Source organism: Gracilinanus agilis, chromosome 2, assembly GCF_016433145.1.
Source record: "Gracilinanus agilis isolate LMUSP501 chromosome 2, AgileGrace, whole genome shotgun sequence".
In the NCBI taxonomy this organism is placed as follows: Eukaryota; Metazoa; Chordata; class Mammalia; order Didelphimorphia; family Didelphidae; genus Gracilinanus; species Gracilinanus agilis.
The window spans coordinates 239,888,845-239,906,247 of NC_058131.1; the positions used below are offsets into that span (position 1 = coordinate 239,888,845).

At 47.3% G+C, this 17,403-nt stretch overlaps 1 protein-coding gene across 2 annotated transcripts in view; it reads right to left on the reverse strand.

Moving 5' to 3' along the window:
* Nucleotides 1-2,012: 2,012 nt before the first annotated feature.
* PABPC1L (poly(A) binding protein cytoplasmic 1 like) overlaps nt 2,013-17,403 on the reverse strand; it is a 29,831-nt gene continuing 14,440 nt past the window's right edge. Inside the window, exons 7-14 of one of the 2 annotated variants that reach the window (XM_044661074.1) lie at nt 13,178-13,273; nt 11,017-11,292; nt 9,848-9,938; nt 9,586-9,675; nt 8,553-8,653; nt 7,918-8,011; nt 2,614-2,744; nt 2,013-2,075 (exon numbers count right to left, since the gene is read on the reverse strand). In XM_044661074.1, coding sequence (XP_044517009.1) covers nt 2,013-2,075; nt 2,614-2,744; nt 7,918-8,011; nt 8,553-8,653; nt 9,586-9,675; nt 9,848-9,938; nt 11,017-11,292; nt 13,178-13,273 — 942 coding nt within the window. Of the gene's footprint in view, nt 2,076-2,613; nt 2,745-7,917; nt 8,012-8,552; nt 8,654-9,573; nt 9,939-11,016; nt 11,293-13,177; nt 13,274-17,403 lie in introns of those variants that run through there. The other variant, XM_044661076.1, reaches the window with a different exon arrangement.

Sequence of the window (17,403 nt, forward strand, 5' to 3'; positions counted from 1 at the left end):
TTGGGGGGCTTGCTGGGCGAGGAGCAGAGAGCAGGCCATTTGGCTAGGCTACACAAAAGGGAAGGACTTAGGGGAGGGAAACATCAGTTGAGGCCAGATTGGGAAGGGCTTTAAGAGTCAGGAGTTGATATTCTGATCTTAGAGGTAATAAGGAGCATCTGAAATTGAGTTAAGGAAATAACATGACAGGGTCCGTCCTGTGCTTAAGGAAAACCTGGGTGAGGAATGAATTGGAGATCTGATGTAGGAAGACCAATCAGGAGGCCTGTACTAGTGCATGCTAACATTGAGGAGGGTCTTGTGGCTGTGGGACCAGAGAGGGGGATGGATGCCAAGAATGTTAAAGTGGAGAAAGCACAATTTGGGGATTGCTGGGGGGAGGAGAGGAAGGGATGCAGGAAGGAGTAAAGGATGACACTGAATTAGAGTAGAGGTAGAATTAGAGTTGAAAGATGGGGGTGCCCAGAGAGCAACATGGAATTGAGAACACATTTGTAGTTGAGTAGTACATAGGCAGGCATGGGAGACAGCTGATGGCGCAATGGTGAGTATGCTGGGCTGGAGTCAGGAAGACTCTCCCTCCTGAATTCAGATCTGGCTTCAGACACTTAGTAGCCAGGTGACCATGGGCATTTAACGCCATTTGCCTCCAATTCCTCATCTGTAGTAGGAGCAATAGTCTCTCAATCCCGTAGTTTATGAAGGCAAAGCTAATAATCTTTTTTTTAAAAAGCTCCAATTTTACATATATTTGACATATAATCAAACCCCTTCCTAATGCCAATTGCTAATGTCCTTCCTCTCTAAATACCATTGTTTTTTGTTATGGTCAAGACCAATTATAAAGGACAAATCAAAAGCAGAATTCAGGGGTGGAGGAGAGCTCATGAACATTGGTGTTGTAGCAGCAAAAGCTCTGAGATCCAAGAGGGAGCTGGCTACTTTTCTGTTCCAAGCCAGAGAAGGGCAGCTTCTATGTCCTATGCCCACAACAGAGTGCTTTTATCTTCTTGTGTTCCCTAAGAGTAAGGATGCCCTTTTGTTTAGCCAAGATTCTGCTGTCCTGTATTTCCCCATCCCCAGGCACTGCTTAGGGACTGCCCATAGGCATGCCCTACCTCTGTCACCCCCCAACACATACATACATATACGAGATGATTCTGGGTGAAGGTGAAGTCTGTGAAATTTTAATGCACAAAAAAAAGCAAAGGATGCTGAACCAGCTTAACGACTGGCCTTCTCTGTCCACTTAACATTAGATTGTGCAGGTACACAGACCAAAAAGGAAATGTTATGGTTATAGTTCATAGTGCCTCAGAGAAGTGGAAGGGGGCTGGTCTCTCTTCAGAGCCAGGAGGTTTCAGTTTTCTAGGAAGGAAAAAAAAAGTAGAATCCATGGTGTTTGATGGTTAAACACCAGGTACTCTGGTTCTAATATTTCCTGTAACAAAAAGGTAGACGGTGTCCCCCAAGAAAGACTGATTTCAGTGCAAGCTTTCAAAGGTCAGTGGGGCTGTGCTTGTCTGAGGATGTTGGGGGCTCAAGTGGGGCATACTTAATTTCTTGCCAAAGACTCAGAGCCCAAAAACATCTGGGAAGGGCAAGGTGGCCCGCAGCCAATTTTGGAACATGGGCCAAGTCAGGTAAGAATTAGCTTCCCTCCAAAAGAGATTTCTACAAAAACAAGACCAGAAATTCCTAGATAATAGAGCCAATCCTCTTAGTACACAGTCAGGGGGCTCTGGGCTCCCAAAGGCTGGTCCAGAAAAGCCTATGTTATGGCACATCCAAGTTTGAAAGGCCCAGAAATAAGACAATGCTCTCCTTGGAGGACCAGTGTAGGTAGAAAAGGGCCCTTAACACAGGCTACACAGTGCTAGAAGGTGGAGCAGGACAGGTTGCAGGACTGACCAGGGGAAAGCAAAACTCTTCCTCTCCCTCTCTCAACCCCAGGGACTCCTCTGGCCACCATGTTGAATTGGGCCTAGCCCCACTGTTCCAGGTACCTGGCCTCAATATGCCTTGGGCAGCTCCATGACCTCTTGTGCTTGAAGGGCAGCAATGGCTTCTTCAATCTGGAGGTGGAAGAGGAAAATTAAGCTCCCTCGGGCCTGGCCCAGTCTATATGCCTGCTCTGCTAAGCTGCCCTTCCTTGCCTCTGGCATCTCTAAGGACAGGAATCTCTGATGTGTTTGTCTCACATTCTCTAGGCAGCTGGTCATCCAGTGGATAGTACTGGCCTGGAAGGCCTCAGGAAGACTTGAGTTCAAATTCAGCCTCATATATTAGCTGTGGGACCCTAGGCAAATCCACTTAACCCATTTTCCTCAGTTTCCTCAACTGTAAAATAGGGATAACAACACCAACCTTACAGGGTGGTGGTTGTGAGGATCAGATATTTGTAAAATGTTCATCATAGTGCTTGGCACATAGTAGGTGCTTTATAAATGTTTATTTCCTAACCAATCCCACAGTCAGACTGAATTAACCTGCAAACCCCTAAATTCCTTAGCAAGACATCCCCATGCTGGAAGCATAGGGCTGTCAACACAGCTGCCTCACGCAGGTTCGTGCACAAGACCTTGATGGGCACCCAGCGCCGCAAGTACCTACCTTGGAGTGAAGAGACTCTGGAGACTCGAGCAGCAGCAGCAGCTCAGAGTTGTCGATCTCCAGCAGCATGCCGGTGATCTTGCCAGCCAACTGTGCATGTATCCCATAGATGAGTGGGTACAGTCTGTCACCTGCTCAAAACAGCAGGGAGAACAATGCAGACCTGGCCTGACTCATGCCCCTCCATCAGCCCTGTCTCTGCATTTGTCCATCTATAAAATGGGAACAGCTCTGGACTATCGCCATGCTACCACGGGGAAAGTGGTACAAGTTACAGCATAAGAATTAGCTCTTACTTCCATTCCCTACCTCAATCCAAGTTTTTCTTTCTTAAAACCTAGCTGCCCTGTCCATGCCTTTCTTTTAAAAACCAAGCCAAACCCTTACCTTCTGTCCTAGGATCAATGCTAAGTATTAGTCAAAGGCAGACAAGCCATAAGGGCTAGGCAGTTGGGGTTAAGTGAATTACCTAGGGTCACACAGCTAGGAAGTGTGCTGAGACCAGATTTGATCCCAGAACCTCCCCCCTTGAGGCCTAACTCTCAGTTCCCTGAGCCACCTAGCTGTCTCCTCAAACCCAGTCTTTTTATGGAACCAAATTAGACTTGAAGCTTGTGACCTTCACCTGAGATGATTGGTATAACTCGTTGGGACTTCCACCGCTGATGCAGCAATAGTGTCTAAGAAGCTAGCAGTTAATGACAGAAAACTTTCAGAATCAGTCTGTGTGCACTTAGGATAAAGATGAAGAGGCAATCTACAATGGAGGGTGTCAACCTATAGAACAAGCTACTGACTGGAAAAATTGGCATCTAATAACTAAGGCATCAACTGATGATCACTGTCAGAGATGTTTCATTGATTTAAGGCAATTGGCTACAATAGGGAGGCCAAGAGTTCAGAAAATGCCATTGCTAGAAAACACTTGATTTCCAAACACAGCAGCTAGAGGACAAAATGGATTTAGAGCACAAACTCCCCTGAAAAAACATTAGAGGAAGATAGTATGAGCATTCGAGAACTAGTGAAAAGGAAAAGGAAGTTTACAGAAAACTTGGCTAAGGCACAGATGACCCAGCTCAGGCACATTTATTAACAAAACTAGAAGGAAAACGTGGTTGTGAAACATCTGCCAGTGTTTCCATGGTAATCTATATTCAGAATTGACAAAAATGGAAGCATGACATTTGGACTCACTCCACCATATTGGGACCTGAGGAAGAAACACAGAAGTTTTAAAGTTGGAAGTAATTTAGGAGAAATCCAGGTGAGAAAGGTGAGAATTTGAGTGACTCAAGGTTTGGAAGGAGGTCTCAGAGGGGAAGAAAAGATCCTAGAGTGTAAAAGATCCTAGAATACTGCCTCCAAAAGCTGGCTACCAGGAAGTAGACCGGTGTCCATACCAAGTCATATGCTGGTTAGCTCAACTCCTTCCCCTAGAGTATGGCTGATAGAGGACGTAGGAACAGGCTAGCTTTTGCAGATGAGGCTTTGATGACATCTTCATGGTCATATAGTTGATTGTGAAATGGACATTTTATATACTTTGTGTAAGAAGACATTCTAGCAGAACAAAGCACAATTCTTTCCTTAATGAGTTACAGAATCTGAGTTCTAAGGCACCTCAGAGGTCATCTAATGTTACTAACCTAAGGAATGCCTAACTTTTCTGACTAGTCAGTTTTGAATCCCCTTTATCATCACTTAGCCCACATATTTTCAATAAAAATATCAGTGGCTCAGTAATCCTATTTCAGTGCCCTAGTACTTAGGCCACCTCTGTCTCTCCTCTAATATAGTTCATCTGTGGAAGTAAAGTAGTGTAAGCAGGCTTTTGGAATCCATCAGAAAGTCCAAATCCAACCTCAAACACTAGCTTCGTGACCCTGGGCAAGTCAGCCACTCCTAGTCTTGTTTCCCCATTTGTAAAACGAGATAATACAAGTCCTTACTTCGTGGGATTGTTGGAAGGACCAAATGAGATGATATATAAAATGTTTTGTGAACCTTTTAGTATCCCATAAATGTTACCTGCCATTATTCATCTGGCACTGGTGATTTTAACTATTCCAAGGCATTCTGGGTATTTGAAGTTTCAATTCCCTTAGCTAGTCTGTCCTTTTCAGTCCAAAGATCACTATGTTTAGAAAACAAAGCTAAAGGGAAGGATTGACCCCATTTTCTCTTTTGTAAGTCATTCCCCTTCTCTGGCTGTCTTATACAATATGGCTGTAAAGATCCCTTTTTGCCATCTTCAGCTTTCCCTAACAGCCATAGCTCACTGAGCTGTAGCATTCCTGACACTATTCTTGTGTCTATCAGCCAGTGCTTCTGTAATCTTGACTCCACTCTTCTAAACTCTCAATTTGGTTATGTATCCATCCCTGTCTGTCCACATTTTTTTAACTCTTACTTTCTTAGTAACAATTCATAAGACAGAAAGGCACAGACTAGGCAATGGGGGTTAAGTGTCTTGCCCAGGGTCACACAACTAGGAATTGTCTGATGCCAGATTTGAACCCAGGACCTCCCATCAATAGGCCAGAATCTTAATCCACTGATCCACCTAGCTTACCCCCCCCCCCACCTTTCCATTAAAGGTTTTTTCTTTAACAGAATTGCCTCTCTTCTAAATTTCATCCTGGGCTATCTTTCCCTATGGAAGCTTAGGTCATGGGACCTACTGTAAGGTCTAGGCTTTATGTCACACTATCCCTGGTTCTGCATCTGTTAAATAACCACTTTCCATGAAGGTTCCCATCATTGAAGCTATCCATCCAATGCCATATTACCTGCAAACAAAAACAACTAAATGTCCTGTGAATATCAAATGAGATGACAAGGGGACATATACTTGTCAAAAACGTGCACTGCTGTGAGGAAGAATGTGTGATGCCAAGTCAAGATGGAAAAAGGAATCCCTCTAGGTGGCAAAGTTAGATACTCATTTGGGGAGAACAAATGGGCAGGTTGCACCAAACCAAGAACACCAGGGACTTTCCGGTGAAACCAAGCTACTTGAGAGAATGGCCTAGCTCCACCCAGGAAAAAGCAAACTTTTTAAAAAGTCCCCATTGCTTAGATTGATAGGCATTGAGATGGGCAGCCATTGAGTTGTCATCAGGACACAGATCTTAGGTACCCTTTATGGATGAGGAGCTGGATTTGAGTTCAATAAATGGAAGAAACTGGGCCAGATCACATTCAGGAAGCTGCAACATTTTCTGTGACTCCAAATTACTCACTGCTGCAGAAGCCCATCTTTATAATATAGTCTCCCAGTCATGCCACACAGTCTTGAATCATGGAATGCCACAATCTCAAAAGCATCCAAATTACAGATGACCTGGAAGGTAAACGGAAAGGCACATGCTGGTGTGAGGGGAGAGCATATTACCAAGTAAGGATGTCGGTTTGAAGAGTGGTCATGCGAAGGGCCAAGGAAAAGGGTGAGCCTATCGTGTGCTGACAGCAAAGTTGAAACAGCCATATCACTGCTATCTGTGAACCAATAGAACCAGAGAGGGTAGGATCTGGACACTTTGGGGAGCTCAACAGGAAAAATGAGACAAGCCAGGAGAAAGTGTATTCGAGTCACAGCCTACACCCAGAGAGGAAGTACCTGTGTTTATGAGATCATGGATTCATGGAAGTGATAATTCACATTGAGGAAACTTTTTTAGGGTGATAAAAGCATCTCGACAACCCTGTGGAATTTTGTAGTGTACTTTTTTTTTTATAGACCTGATTTCATCACTGACGCAAGGAAGGAGCCCTGTGATTGCAGATGAGCATCTTGTCCACTTACAACTTCTCAAATGCCAAAAGCACCAAGAAATTAAGAGTAACTTGTCCAAAGTCACCTAGCCAATGTGTCTCAGTAGGACATGAACCCAGAACAGCTTTCTAGCCCTCATGCCACATTTGCGTCTCTGTGTCAATATTGTTATCCCCACTTTACAGATGTGGGAACAGGTGAAGTGACTTGGCCAGGCAGTTCAGCCAGTTAGTGTCTGAAACAGGACTCCAGCTTGGATCTTCTGATGCCAAGACCAGTTCCTTCTCCATGCTGTGACATATGTATGACCTACCCTGTTGGCATTCGGGGAGGCAGAAGCTGACAGGCCTGGAGCAGACAGGAGGGTCCTCCTCATAAGCCCAAAGGCACTACAGGGTTAAGAACTTCAGACATGAGAGGGCTAAAGAAGCTTCTCATCTAGTCTCAAGCCCTTCTTGGCAAAGAAGGCAAGACACTAAGGAGAAGGCCTTTAGCAATGACCCAATTCCCCCATTTTCACAGCACTTTCCTCACAGCAGCCCTATGAGGGAAGCATATCCAGGCATTCAGTCAATAAGCATTTATTAAGCATGTACTATGTGCCAGACACTGTGCTAAGTGCTGGGGATACAGAAAAAGCAAAAGACAACCTGCCCTCAAGAGAGCTCACAATCTAATTGGAGGGTGGGATGGGAAGCAAACAATCCGTCTGAACAAGGTATATTCAGGATAACCAATAGACAACACAGGGAATGCACTAGAATTAAGGAGCACTTTCTGCACGTGAGATTTTAGTTGGGACTTGAGGGAAACCAGGAGGTGGAGACGAAGAGGGAGAGCATTCCAGGCATGGGGGACAGCCAGAGAAAATGCCCAGAGCTGAGAGACGGAGTGTCTTGTTCGTGGAACAGCAAGGAGGCCAGCATCACTGGATCGGAGAGTACGTGTCGGGGAATAAGGTGTAAGAAGACTGGAAAGGTGAGGGGATGGGGAAGGGGAAGAGGTCATGAATGGCTTCAGTGTCAATCCTAGAGGTGGCAGGGAGTCACTGGAGGTCACTGACTGGGGGGGAGGGGGACGACACGGCCAGGTTGGAGTATGGACTGGACCGTGGCAGGCAGACCCACCAGCACCATACTACCCCTTCTTTACAGCCGAGAAAGCTGATCTGCCTAAGGTACACAAGACCCAACATCCTTTCCACGGTACCAAACTGCCTCCCCAGGAGCTGAAGCAATAACCAAAATACTGAGAATGTAGGAAGCACAGGGAAGGGTAACAGACAACTCCCTTATTTTCTAGATAGGGAACCTGAGGTCTGGAGAAGTAAGCTCTGCCAGGCCGGCCGGGCCACAAGAAGCAGAGCTGGGCTTCAAACCTGAGCGTTTGGTTTCTAAATCTCCTGCCACTCACTTGAGTCCAGATGCTAAAGGTTCTTAGATTGCTACCAAGCCAGGTTTCCCTCTACTGAGCCCCAGGCCTGCCCTGCTGCCCCCAACACTACCAGGCAAGGGCTGCACACGTACCAAGCATCTGCTTCTGTTCCTGCGCTGGGGCTGAGGCCAACATGGATGCAGTTAAGGGCTCCTGCCCTTGGATATGCACTGCTGGCTCCATGACCTGGAAAGGGACCCCACACAGATATGTTACCGCAGAAGCACCTGCCTCCAAAGCCTGGGCTGCCATCATGAACAAGGACACCAGGCACCGACTCATGCTGGGTTGAACAGAACTGAATTTTAATAGAATTGGTTTCTTTTATAATCCTACGCACTTTATTGTGCTTTCAAAGACATTCTGAGAAGGGGTACATCAGCTTCCCCAGATTACCAAAGAGGGGAAGGGGTTCCATGACAGAAAAAGGTTAAGAACGCTTTTAAAAGGTCCTTCCCAGTTCTAACATTCTACCTTTCTAATGGCTAAGGACACAAAATAAAACAATGATTAATCAGGTAGATAGATTAGTTGAGAGAGAATTCCTAGGTGACTTCTGAACAACATTTGGAAATACAGGCTTATAAAAGAAGGCAAAGAAAACATACAAAAATAGGACGACCAAATGGCAGATGTGGAAACTGAGGCACTGAGCAAGTAAGCAAGCCAGCAGGCCTCTGGAAGCCAGGGCTCAGACCAGTCGGAGGAGCCTAGACAAACCCTTTACCTGATGTGTATTACGTACAGCTGAGGAATACTTGTATTGAGTGACAGCTCGGCCTGGGGAGCCTGGACATCCAGTTCCCATAGTCTGGGTCCCGATATTGGCTGTAAAACACCAAGAGGAATGTTAAGAATGACAGCATCTACTCTCAGCAATGCCATGATCTGGGGCAATCCTGAAGGACTTATTGATGGGGAATGCTCTCTGCCTCCAAAAAACGAATCCTTGGCAACGTCTTTCCCATCAGTGTATCTTTGGTTTTATTTTGGGGTTTTGATTACATATGAGTTTGCTTTTACAACAATGACCCATAGGGAAGTGGGTTTTCCATGACAAAAAATGAAAAAAATAAATACATTCACTACCTAGTACATACATGTACCAAAGGCACCACACTAGGCCCTGGGGATACAAAGACAAAATGAGGCAGCTCCCGCATCCTTTGAGGAAGCTTACTTTTACAGTTTCCTGACAAGCCATCAGTGAGCCATCCCCAGTGATGGGAAGCTTGCTACCTCCCAATACAGTCTCTTAGATCTGACCCCAGTTAAGGGGCCTGGTAGCTTATGGTAGGGATGGGGGAGGAGGGGACAGACTGGAGAAAAGAGCAGTTAGAGGCAGGCCTGACTAGGGACCAGTTACTTCATCCTTTAAGAATGCCAGGGGAAAGCCAAGTCCTTCCATCCTTGTGGGGAGCCTCGTGGATGAGGAGTGGGCACATTCCTATGCCCAAATAAACACGGAGGGCAGATGGCCGGGCGCTCCTCAGCCACAGGAAATGTTCTGTCTCTCCCGTGAGTACCCGTGCCCAGGCTGCTTGTCCCCTGGGTGTGGGATTCATTCCTGCACCTCGGCCTCTTGGAATCCCGCCTGCTCCAGGGCACGTGGGTTGGGAGTTTCCCTCTCTTGTTGAATGCCAGTTCTTCGAGGAAAGGCTGTTTTATTTTTGTATCCCCTGGGGAGAAAGTGACCCTTCTTGCTGTCCTCTGCCCTCCAGGGAAGTCTGTACCAGGAGGGGGCGATAGTCCCAACTTACCCACTCTCTGTGTGTGGGGCCCTGCCCGGGGCACCTGAGTAGAGGCCTGCCGGACGGTACTGATATTGGAGATGGAGCGCCTGGGGGTGGCTGGCAAGAGGAGAACAAACAATCAGGCAGGTGCTCTGCATCTGGCCAGAAACTGGAGGCTCCTGGTAGACGTTAATGATGGAGAAAAGGAGGAGTCGAAGGATAAAGGGAAGATGTGCTCAGACTAAAGAGGACAAAAGGAGATGAAGAAAAAGAAAGGGGTGACACTTACATGAAGACCTCGGAGAATAGCTGGTCCACCGGGGGGCCGGCCGCACAGGGGCCACGGTGCCAGGACTGTAGAAGGTCGCCCGGGCAGGAGGCTGCGTGTGGGGACAGCACAAACCATAGCATTTACAGCCAGCTCCCAGAGATCCAGTCCTCTGAAGCCAGCTCCCTCCCCTTGCACTTTACAGGACTAAACAGACCCAAGGAAGAGCACTGTGGCCAGGGACACCTAACTAATGAATGGAGACTGGGAATCTGAACCCACGGCTTACTATAACGCTTTTGTGAGCCCAAGGACAGCCACACAGAATGGAAGCTGGAACTAGGATTCCCTTAAAGTAGGGGCCCAGAAATAAATGGTGAGAGTTCCAGGAAGGCCAGAAGCTCCAGAAACCTAGGAGTCCTTAGAAGCAGAGCCTAAACCTAGCACCAAGGGCGAGCACACCAAAGTACAGACTCTGTGGACAACCCATCTCTCCTCCAGGTCAGGTAGGAGAAGCAGCAGCTCAGGCCCCTCTGGCACCTCCTGCAGGAAGAGACCTGCACCCACCCGTCTGCTATTTCAGGGTGCTACAATGAGACAGGTGGCCCGGCTGCCTGCATACCCTGCCTTGTGTGAGTAGCCTACAGCTAGAGACAATTAAAAAATATATAAACATATATTCATATTTTATAAAAAATAAACATATAAATATATGTATACTTAAAAATATATTTACATTTTAGAAAAAATATATTTATATCTTATAAAATAAGTCTATATAAAGGTTTTATAACTATATATTTATATTTTATAAGAATATATAAATATAAAATATGTAAAAATACATAAATAAGTGTGTATGTATGTATGTATATATAAAGCCTTCCAAAAGCTGGGCTTGAACACCATGATGTAGGGTCACCCCATTTTAAGAGGGGGCCAAATGACACCAATCCAAGAAGGGAATTGGCTTCTCATCCTTGCCTGCCTCTGCCAATGAGCCACTGTCGGACACTGACTATATCTTTTCTTCAACGTTGGGCATTAGTTTTCAATTCTCTAGTTCATCTCTAAGGCCTCTTCCTACCCTGATGTTTCATGTCCCAAGACCCCATCTGTTTCTAGAAGTAGAACATCCAGGGAGTGGGGACAAGAAGATGGGCCTGTGGTCCCCAGGGCGAGATTTATACCTGGAAGATCGCAGTCACCTGGGGAATGGCAGGCAGGAAATAATTGGTGGGTTGGGGAAAGAGGGGGCCATTTAAGCCCCGGAGGGTGGAGAGGCGCTGCATGTACTGGCTGGTGAGGATGGCCTTCCGCTCTTCCTTGCGTTGGGCCAGGGCCACGTAAAGGGGCTTGGTGCTGACAATTCGCCCATTCATCTCTGTCACGGCCTTCGTAGCCTCTTCTGGGGAGGAAAAACACACAAAGCCAAACCCCTTGCTGTGGCCACCCTCTGTCATCACCTAGAAGCAAGACAAGATAAGGTCCACTGGGGGTGCGCCGAAGGGATGGGGGACTCCCCAGCCACATTTCCCTCCGCCCTCAGGTTCACCACATCCACCAGTGAGTGAGGCTTCCCTAAAAATCTACTGGGGGACGAGGCCTTGTTCTGAGCCCTAATAGGGCGTCTGGCAAAGACATGGCCTTCAAGGAGCTCGTGATCTAGCTAAGGAGACCCACGTGTGCCCTTAACCCACAATCCCACTGACTCAGCTTGGTGCCCCCAGGTGGGCCCGAGAACCAGGGCTGTAGGCACTCGGGGCAGAGAGGAAGACCTGCATGGGCTTGGGTGATGAACGGGGATGTGGAGTCACCCCTCTAGCTCTGCACAGGGTCCTCAGGGGCTCGGGTCTTAGCTTTTCAGAAATGTAGCGTTAGAAAAGTCAAACTTTACCCTACATTTTTAGCATGTCCTGGTTTGTTGTTCTCACCCCAGACTCAAAAAAATGCCTGAACTGGTGCTGATCTTAGGGTGGGATCCCGAAGGTCCACTCCTTCCCTTTAAAGGAGGAAAATGAGGCCCAGGGCATTTGAATGGCTTGTCCGAGGTCACAAAGAGTGGCTCCTGACTCCTGCTCTGGGACTTATAATGGCCTTTTTAAAAAAATTGCATCAGCCTCTCCTTATCAAAAAGTCTAGGAATCACTATTCTAGTGATGGGAATAACCTTTCCTTTAATTGGATTCCCTCCCTCTGCCTCTGACACCTATGGTCAACGGCAGCGCTGGACACGGGTGGCGTTAAAGGGACCACTGGCCTGTGCAGGAGGATCCTTGTGGGTCAACGCATGGACTCAGTTTGAAATGTGATATTCTCTAGGTTTTATCATTTTTATTTATTTTGTTAAGTATTTCTCAATTACATTTTAATCTAGCTCAGACCGTGGTGTTGTGCTTTCACATCTATTATTTCCTGATCCTCACAAGAGCCCTCTGAGGCTGGAAGAATCATTCGCCATCTGTAAAATGGGCCAGCAACTTGCTCTGGGTCATAAATCAGAGAGCCAGGATGAGGACCCCAGGCGGAGCTAAACCGACTGTCTTTCCAATTAGATCATACTAGTTCTTCACTTCAGTGAATGTGTACTGATTTTGTTTTGAAAAATGTTATACTAATTTCATTTTATCTATAACTATAATGAATCTGAAGAGCTGGGTTCTACTCCTGACTTTGTTGCTAACTCCCCGTGCTACTGGGGACGAGTCATTTACCCCGTATCCTCTATAGCATGAGAGAAGCCCAATGAGCTCCAAGACAGCCAAGGCCTGGTCCTCCCCTCCTGGATTCCTTAACACAGCTAGCACAGGGACAGCCACCTTAGGAGGCCCTGGTTGCAGGACTGCTAATAGGCCAAGATTTGGAGACACCCCGGGAGAGCAACCCAATCTCCTAAGAGAGGGGGCTATTTCTACACTGTGGTCACTAAACTATTAGGATGGAATTGCAATTATCACCACTGCAGCCCATGAGAATCCCCGTCGCCCCCAAAGTGGGAGCACTGCCCTCCGAGCAACCTGCCTCCCTGGCTTGGTCCTCTGGATACACCAATCAGAGCTACGCTCCGAAATAACCCAGAACCTCTTTCTGGAGGGGGGGCCAGCCAGGTTTGGGGGCCCGAGGCCCCAAGAGAGCCAAGCGAGCCATTCTGGCAGCCAGCAGGGAGCAGCCTCACTGCACCAGTGAGGGCTCGTGGGTGGACATGCCCCCCCCCCAGGATGTAAGCTACCCCCCCAAACTGGGCCGTTCTGCATTGGCTCCCTGAATCATCCCACCCCAGCCTGGAAGTGGAGGGAATCCCAACCTGGCCTCCCCCGCACCCCCTGGCCCAGCGCCCAAGGCCGCCCTTACTTTGGCACTGGTGATGACGCCATAGGGCGAGAATTCCTTCCGCAGCTTCTCATCATCAATGACATCATCCAGGTTCTTCACATAGAGGTTCACGCCCTGGAGGAGCGAAGGCAGGATTTTAAGGAAAGAGCCCAAAAGCGCCGGCTCCCCTCCCCACAGCCCCCACTCTTTCCCCACACTTGCAGAAGCCGGAGCGTAAGCCTGCCTGTCCCTCCCTCGGTGGCTGCCTACGGCCAGGAACAAGACACCTGGAGAGTCCGAGGCGCTGGCTTCCTCCCGTACACACCAAGGCCTGACGCACGGCCTAGAAAGCACCTGCTAAGCATCCCAATCTCTGCCGAGCTCATGCCTGTGGCCCAGCTCGGTGGAATGGGAAGAGTATGATGGAAAGAAGAACAGATTCGCAACTGGTAAACCAGGGTTCAAATTCTGGTTCTATAACCTCCTCTGAGAAGGGGTAACAATCCCTACATGACTGAGGCCTGCGGCTGTTGGGAAGAAAATCCTTTATAAGCTCTTCACCGGCTCAGAGACCTGCAGCCACAACGAGGCAGGGAGAAGCGGCAGGGGCAGAGAAATTCTAGAGGTGCCACCATTTAGCCTCCCATCAAGCTGCAAACCTGGCCTCCTGCTTGATGCACCGGAGAGGAAGGCAACGGGTTCCCAGTCCACCCTTTTTAAGACCGGCACAACTAAAGGACTCAATTTATTTAGGATATCTATAGAATTTATCTGGATTCCCTACGTGACCAATCCAGGCTGAGGCAGTCTTTGTGTTTGGTCCTGGTCACCTGAGCCCTGAAAAGCTCTGGTACCAGCAGGTTGGTTAATCCAAAAACAATTTTGACCCCTCAAGGAGGCTAACTGGAAGTCATTTAGAGAAATAGAGTCTGTAATAGATATTTGATCTGGATCCCATTACAAAATCATGGGCAAGTAAAACTGTGTGTATGATTTTTTCTGCATTACATGTCAGGATGCAGACAGAATGGGTTATCTAAGGTAAAAATCTGAGACTCCTCTTTTGACTCCTTTTCAGATCCCCACCTTTTCTTAATATTCTCATTGGAAAGCTTTGAGTCCTGAGCAAACCAGCAGTTACAGAGTTAACAATTTCTCTCCTTGATAATTAAGATGCCTGAACTCTAAAAAATATTACTTAGGGGGGCAGCTGGGTAACTCAGTGGAGTGAGAGTCAGGCCTAGAGACGGGAGGTCCTAGGTTCAAACCCAGCCTCAGCCACTTCCCAGCTGTGTGACCCTGGGCAAGTCACTTGACCCCCATTGCCTACCCTTACCACTCTTCCACCTATAAGACAATACACCAAAATTAAGGGTTAAAAAAAATATATATATTACTTAGACAGTCAAGGTCAGAACCGGACAAAGCTAGACAAGACTTTATCTGACCAGGTGCAATCCTGTAAATCAAGAGTGCAGGACTCAATTTATTTAGCATATCTATAGAATGTAGTCACTACTCCCCAAACTGGCCTTCTGCTAATGAGCAGCTGCAATTTGGCCTTTGACCCCAGACCTATCTTTTTCTACTTTTAAGCCTTTAATGGGTTTTTGTATAATCTGTAACCCCTTCACAGCTGTAATTCTTTCTCTGAGCTCTTTGTGTGAAATCAGTATATATTAAACTCAAGACTTCATGGCAAGTTGGAGTAGTTATGAGCTAAGCATTAGTCTGACTGTTCTCATTCAATCCAAGGCTATTAAATGCCACTCAGTATCCCTGGAAATATAGAGCTTGTCCTCTATAGTGTGGAGAGAAGCCGCAGTAGGCTGATGGAGGGATGGGTTGTCCTAGCAGGACTGAAGTGGGTATCCTCACAGCAGTGTCCTGACTCACTCTAGTGATGTTGCAGCTCTTCCAGGACCACCAGCTGTACTATTTCAAGTGGATAGATCTAGGAGCTAACCCAGCCCAAGTTAACCAGCAACTCAGGTTGGGATTAATAGTCTCTACCAAAATCTCCCACAAGCAGATGACAGTCTTCCTTCTGGATCCCAGGGAATCAGGGTACAAACTCCATTTCCTCTGACGTCTCCCAGGGTCAGTTACAACTTGTCCCAGCCATCATGGAGTCCGTCTCAGAGAGAGGCCCCACTTCCTGCTTCCCCATTCCATTTAGAATTCTCAAGCCCTTCCTGCTAGGTCTCCTAAATAATAACTAAGTAATCTTCCTCACAACAGTTGGGACTTCTGGGCAGCCGGCCATGGAAGCAAAGGCTAGGAGCTCTACACATAGTGGGGCATCTCTCAGAACCACACTGCCCTGGAGAGATCCCCTGCAGGCGCCTGGACCATCAGGAAAAATGCAGTTCCCTCTCTTAGGATCATAAGATACCCAGAAGCAGCCTGGGAAATCATCTAATCCAAATGCCCTCATCTTGCAGAGAGGAAAATGAGGCCCAGAGAAGGGTTCGCCAGGATCCAGAGGCCTGGCTCCTTGTCTAATGTTCCCTCTGCTACCCCCTACTGCACACTCACAACACACACTGGGCTGTTTTAGAGAAGGGCAGAAGGCAAAGATAGGCTTGGTGGGTCTGTGGCCCCATCAGTGTGGGTGGGATATTCCATCCAATGGTAAAAAATATGATTGGGGGGTGGGGCAGCTGGGTGGCTCAGTGGATGGAGAGCCAAGCCTAGAGAAGAGAGGTCCTGAGTTCAAATATGACCTCAGACACTTTCTAGCTATATGACCCTGGGCAAGTCATTTAACCCCCACTGCCTAGATCTTACCACTCTTCTGCCTTAGAACCAATACACAGTATTGATTCTAAAACGGAAGGTCAGAATTTTAAAAGACAAAATGAAAAAACATGACCTGTCCACACCATGCCCTGCATTCCCCACAAAGGGGCAACCTGACATGCTGGATGGGAGCTCCCCTGCAGGTATTTATTTTAACATTATATCTGCACAGCGGAGCTCCTGAGTGAACCACTAGTTAATCCTTTATCTCACCAGGTGACTGGTTCATCTCACATTTCCTAGGTCTCATACGACTTCCTGCACTGAGTCATTGTCAGAAACATGCTATAGTTTATTTATGCCCACTGTGCATTTCTCTGGGGCCCTCTGAGTCAACCATTTTATTTTGGCGGGAAGGGAGACACGTGGGCCATGATTCAGCCACACAGAGAATACTGAAGTGGTGAAAATAAAATACAAGGTTTTTGTTTGACAACTTGGGATCTTTGGAAGCATTACACAATCACCAGAATAAAATACTCCCTGCTCTCTCACCGATCCTCTCTGAATCCAGCTCACTCTCCAACTGGAGGGCTACTCTAGGGCACAGCCTGGATGGGACCAACTCCACAGGCTGCACATCCTTCTGCCTTCCATTGTTCAGTCAATAGGCATTCGATATCCATTTGGTTCCCCCAGATCTACCTAACAAGGCCCTGGGGTGTTTTGGGGCTTGATGCAGTCAGATCACTGTCATCTGCAAATAGGAGCATCTGGAAGACCTTGCCATCTCCATGGAAGCCTTCTTCCTGCCAGTGCCTGGACCATCTCCATGTTCATTCTCATATTCTCGTTTTCTCAAATTCTCTCTCTCTCAGTCCCCCTCCCACTCTCTTATTCTGTCATCTCTCTCTGTCTCTATCTCTCTCTCTTCCTTCCTCTCCCTCCTCTTCCCTTACTCTCCTCTCTCTTCCCCCTTTCTTTTATTCTCTCTCTCTCTCTCTCTGTCCTCCCTCTCTCTCATCCCCCTCCTCTTCTCTCTCCTTCTTTGTCTCTCTCTTCCTCCCTCTCCTCTCTCTTCCCCTTTTCTCTTTCTCTCCCTTCTTTCTCTCTCTCCCCCCTCTCTTTTATTCTCTCTGTCTCTCTCTGTTCCTCCCTCTCTCTCCCTCTTCCTCCTCTTCTCCCCCCACCCTCTCTCTCTGTCTCTCTGTCATATGAATGAAAGAACTTACTTCAGGAGAGCTTCTGGGGCTGCTTAGTTTAACTTTGACAATTACTTTTTAGTAACAAAATATACCAATTATCTTGTCTTTCAATTGTTTGACTCAAGATGTAAGCTGTTCTTAAAAAGTATCATTTCAAGTTTTCTTCCAGTATCCTAAAGTCACATGCACATGGCAGCATGCCATTGTACCGTGCTGGACGTGGCATCAAGGAGCTCTGGGTGACAATTCTGCTTCACTTACTAGCTCTATGGCCAACTTATTTAACCTCTTCTGTTTCCTTGTCTGTAAAATGAACCT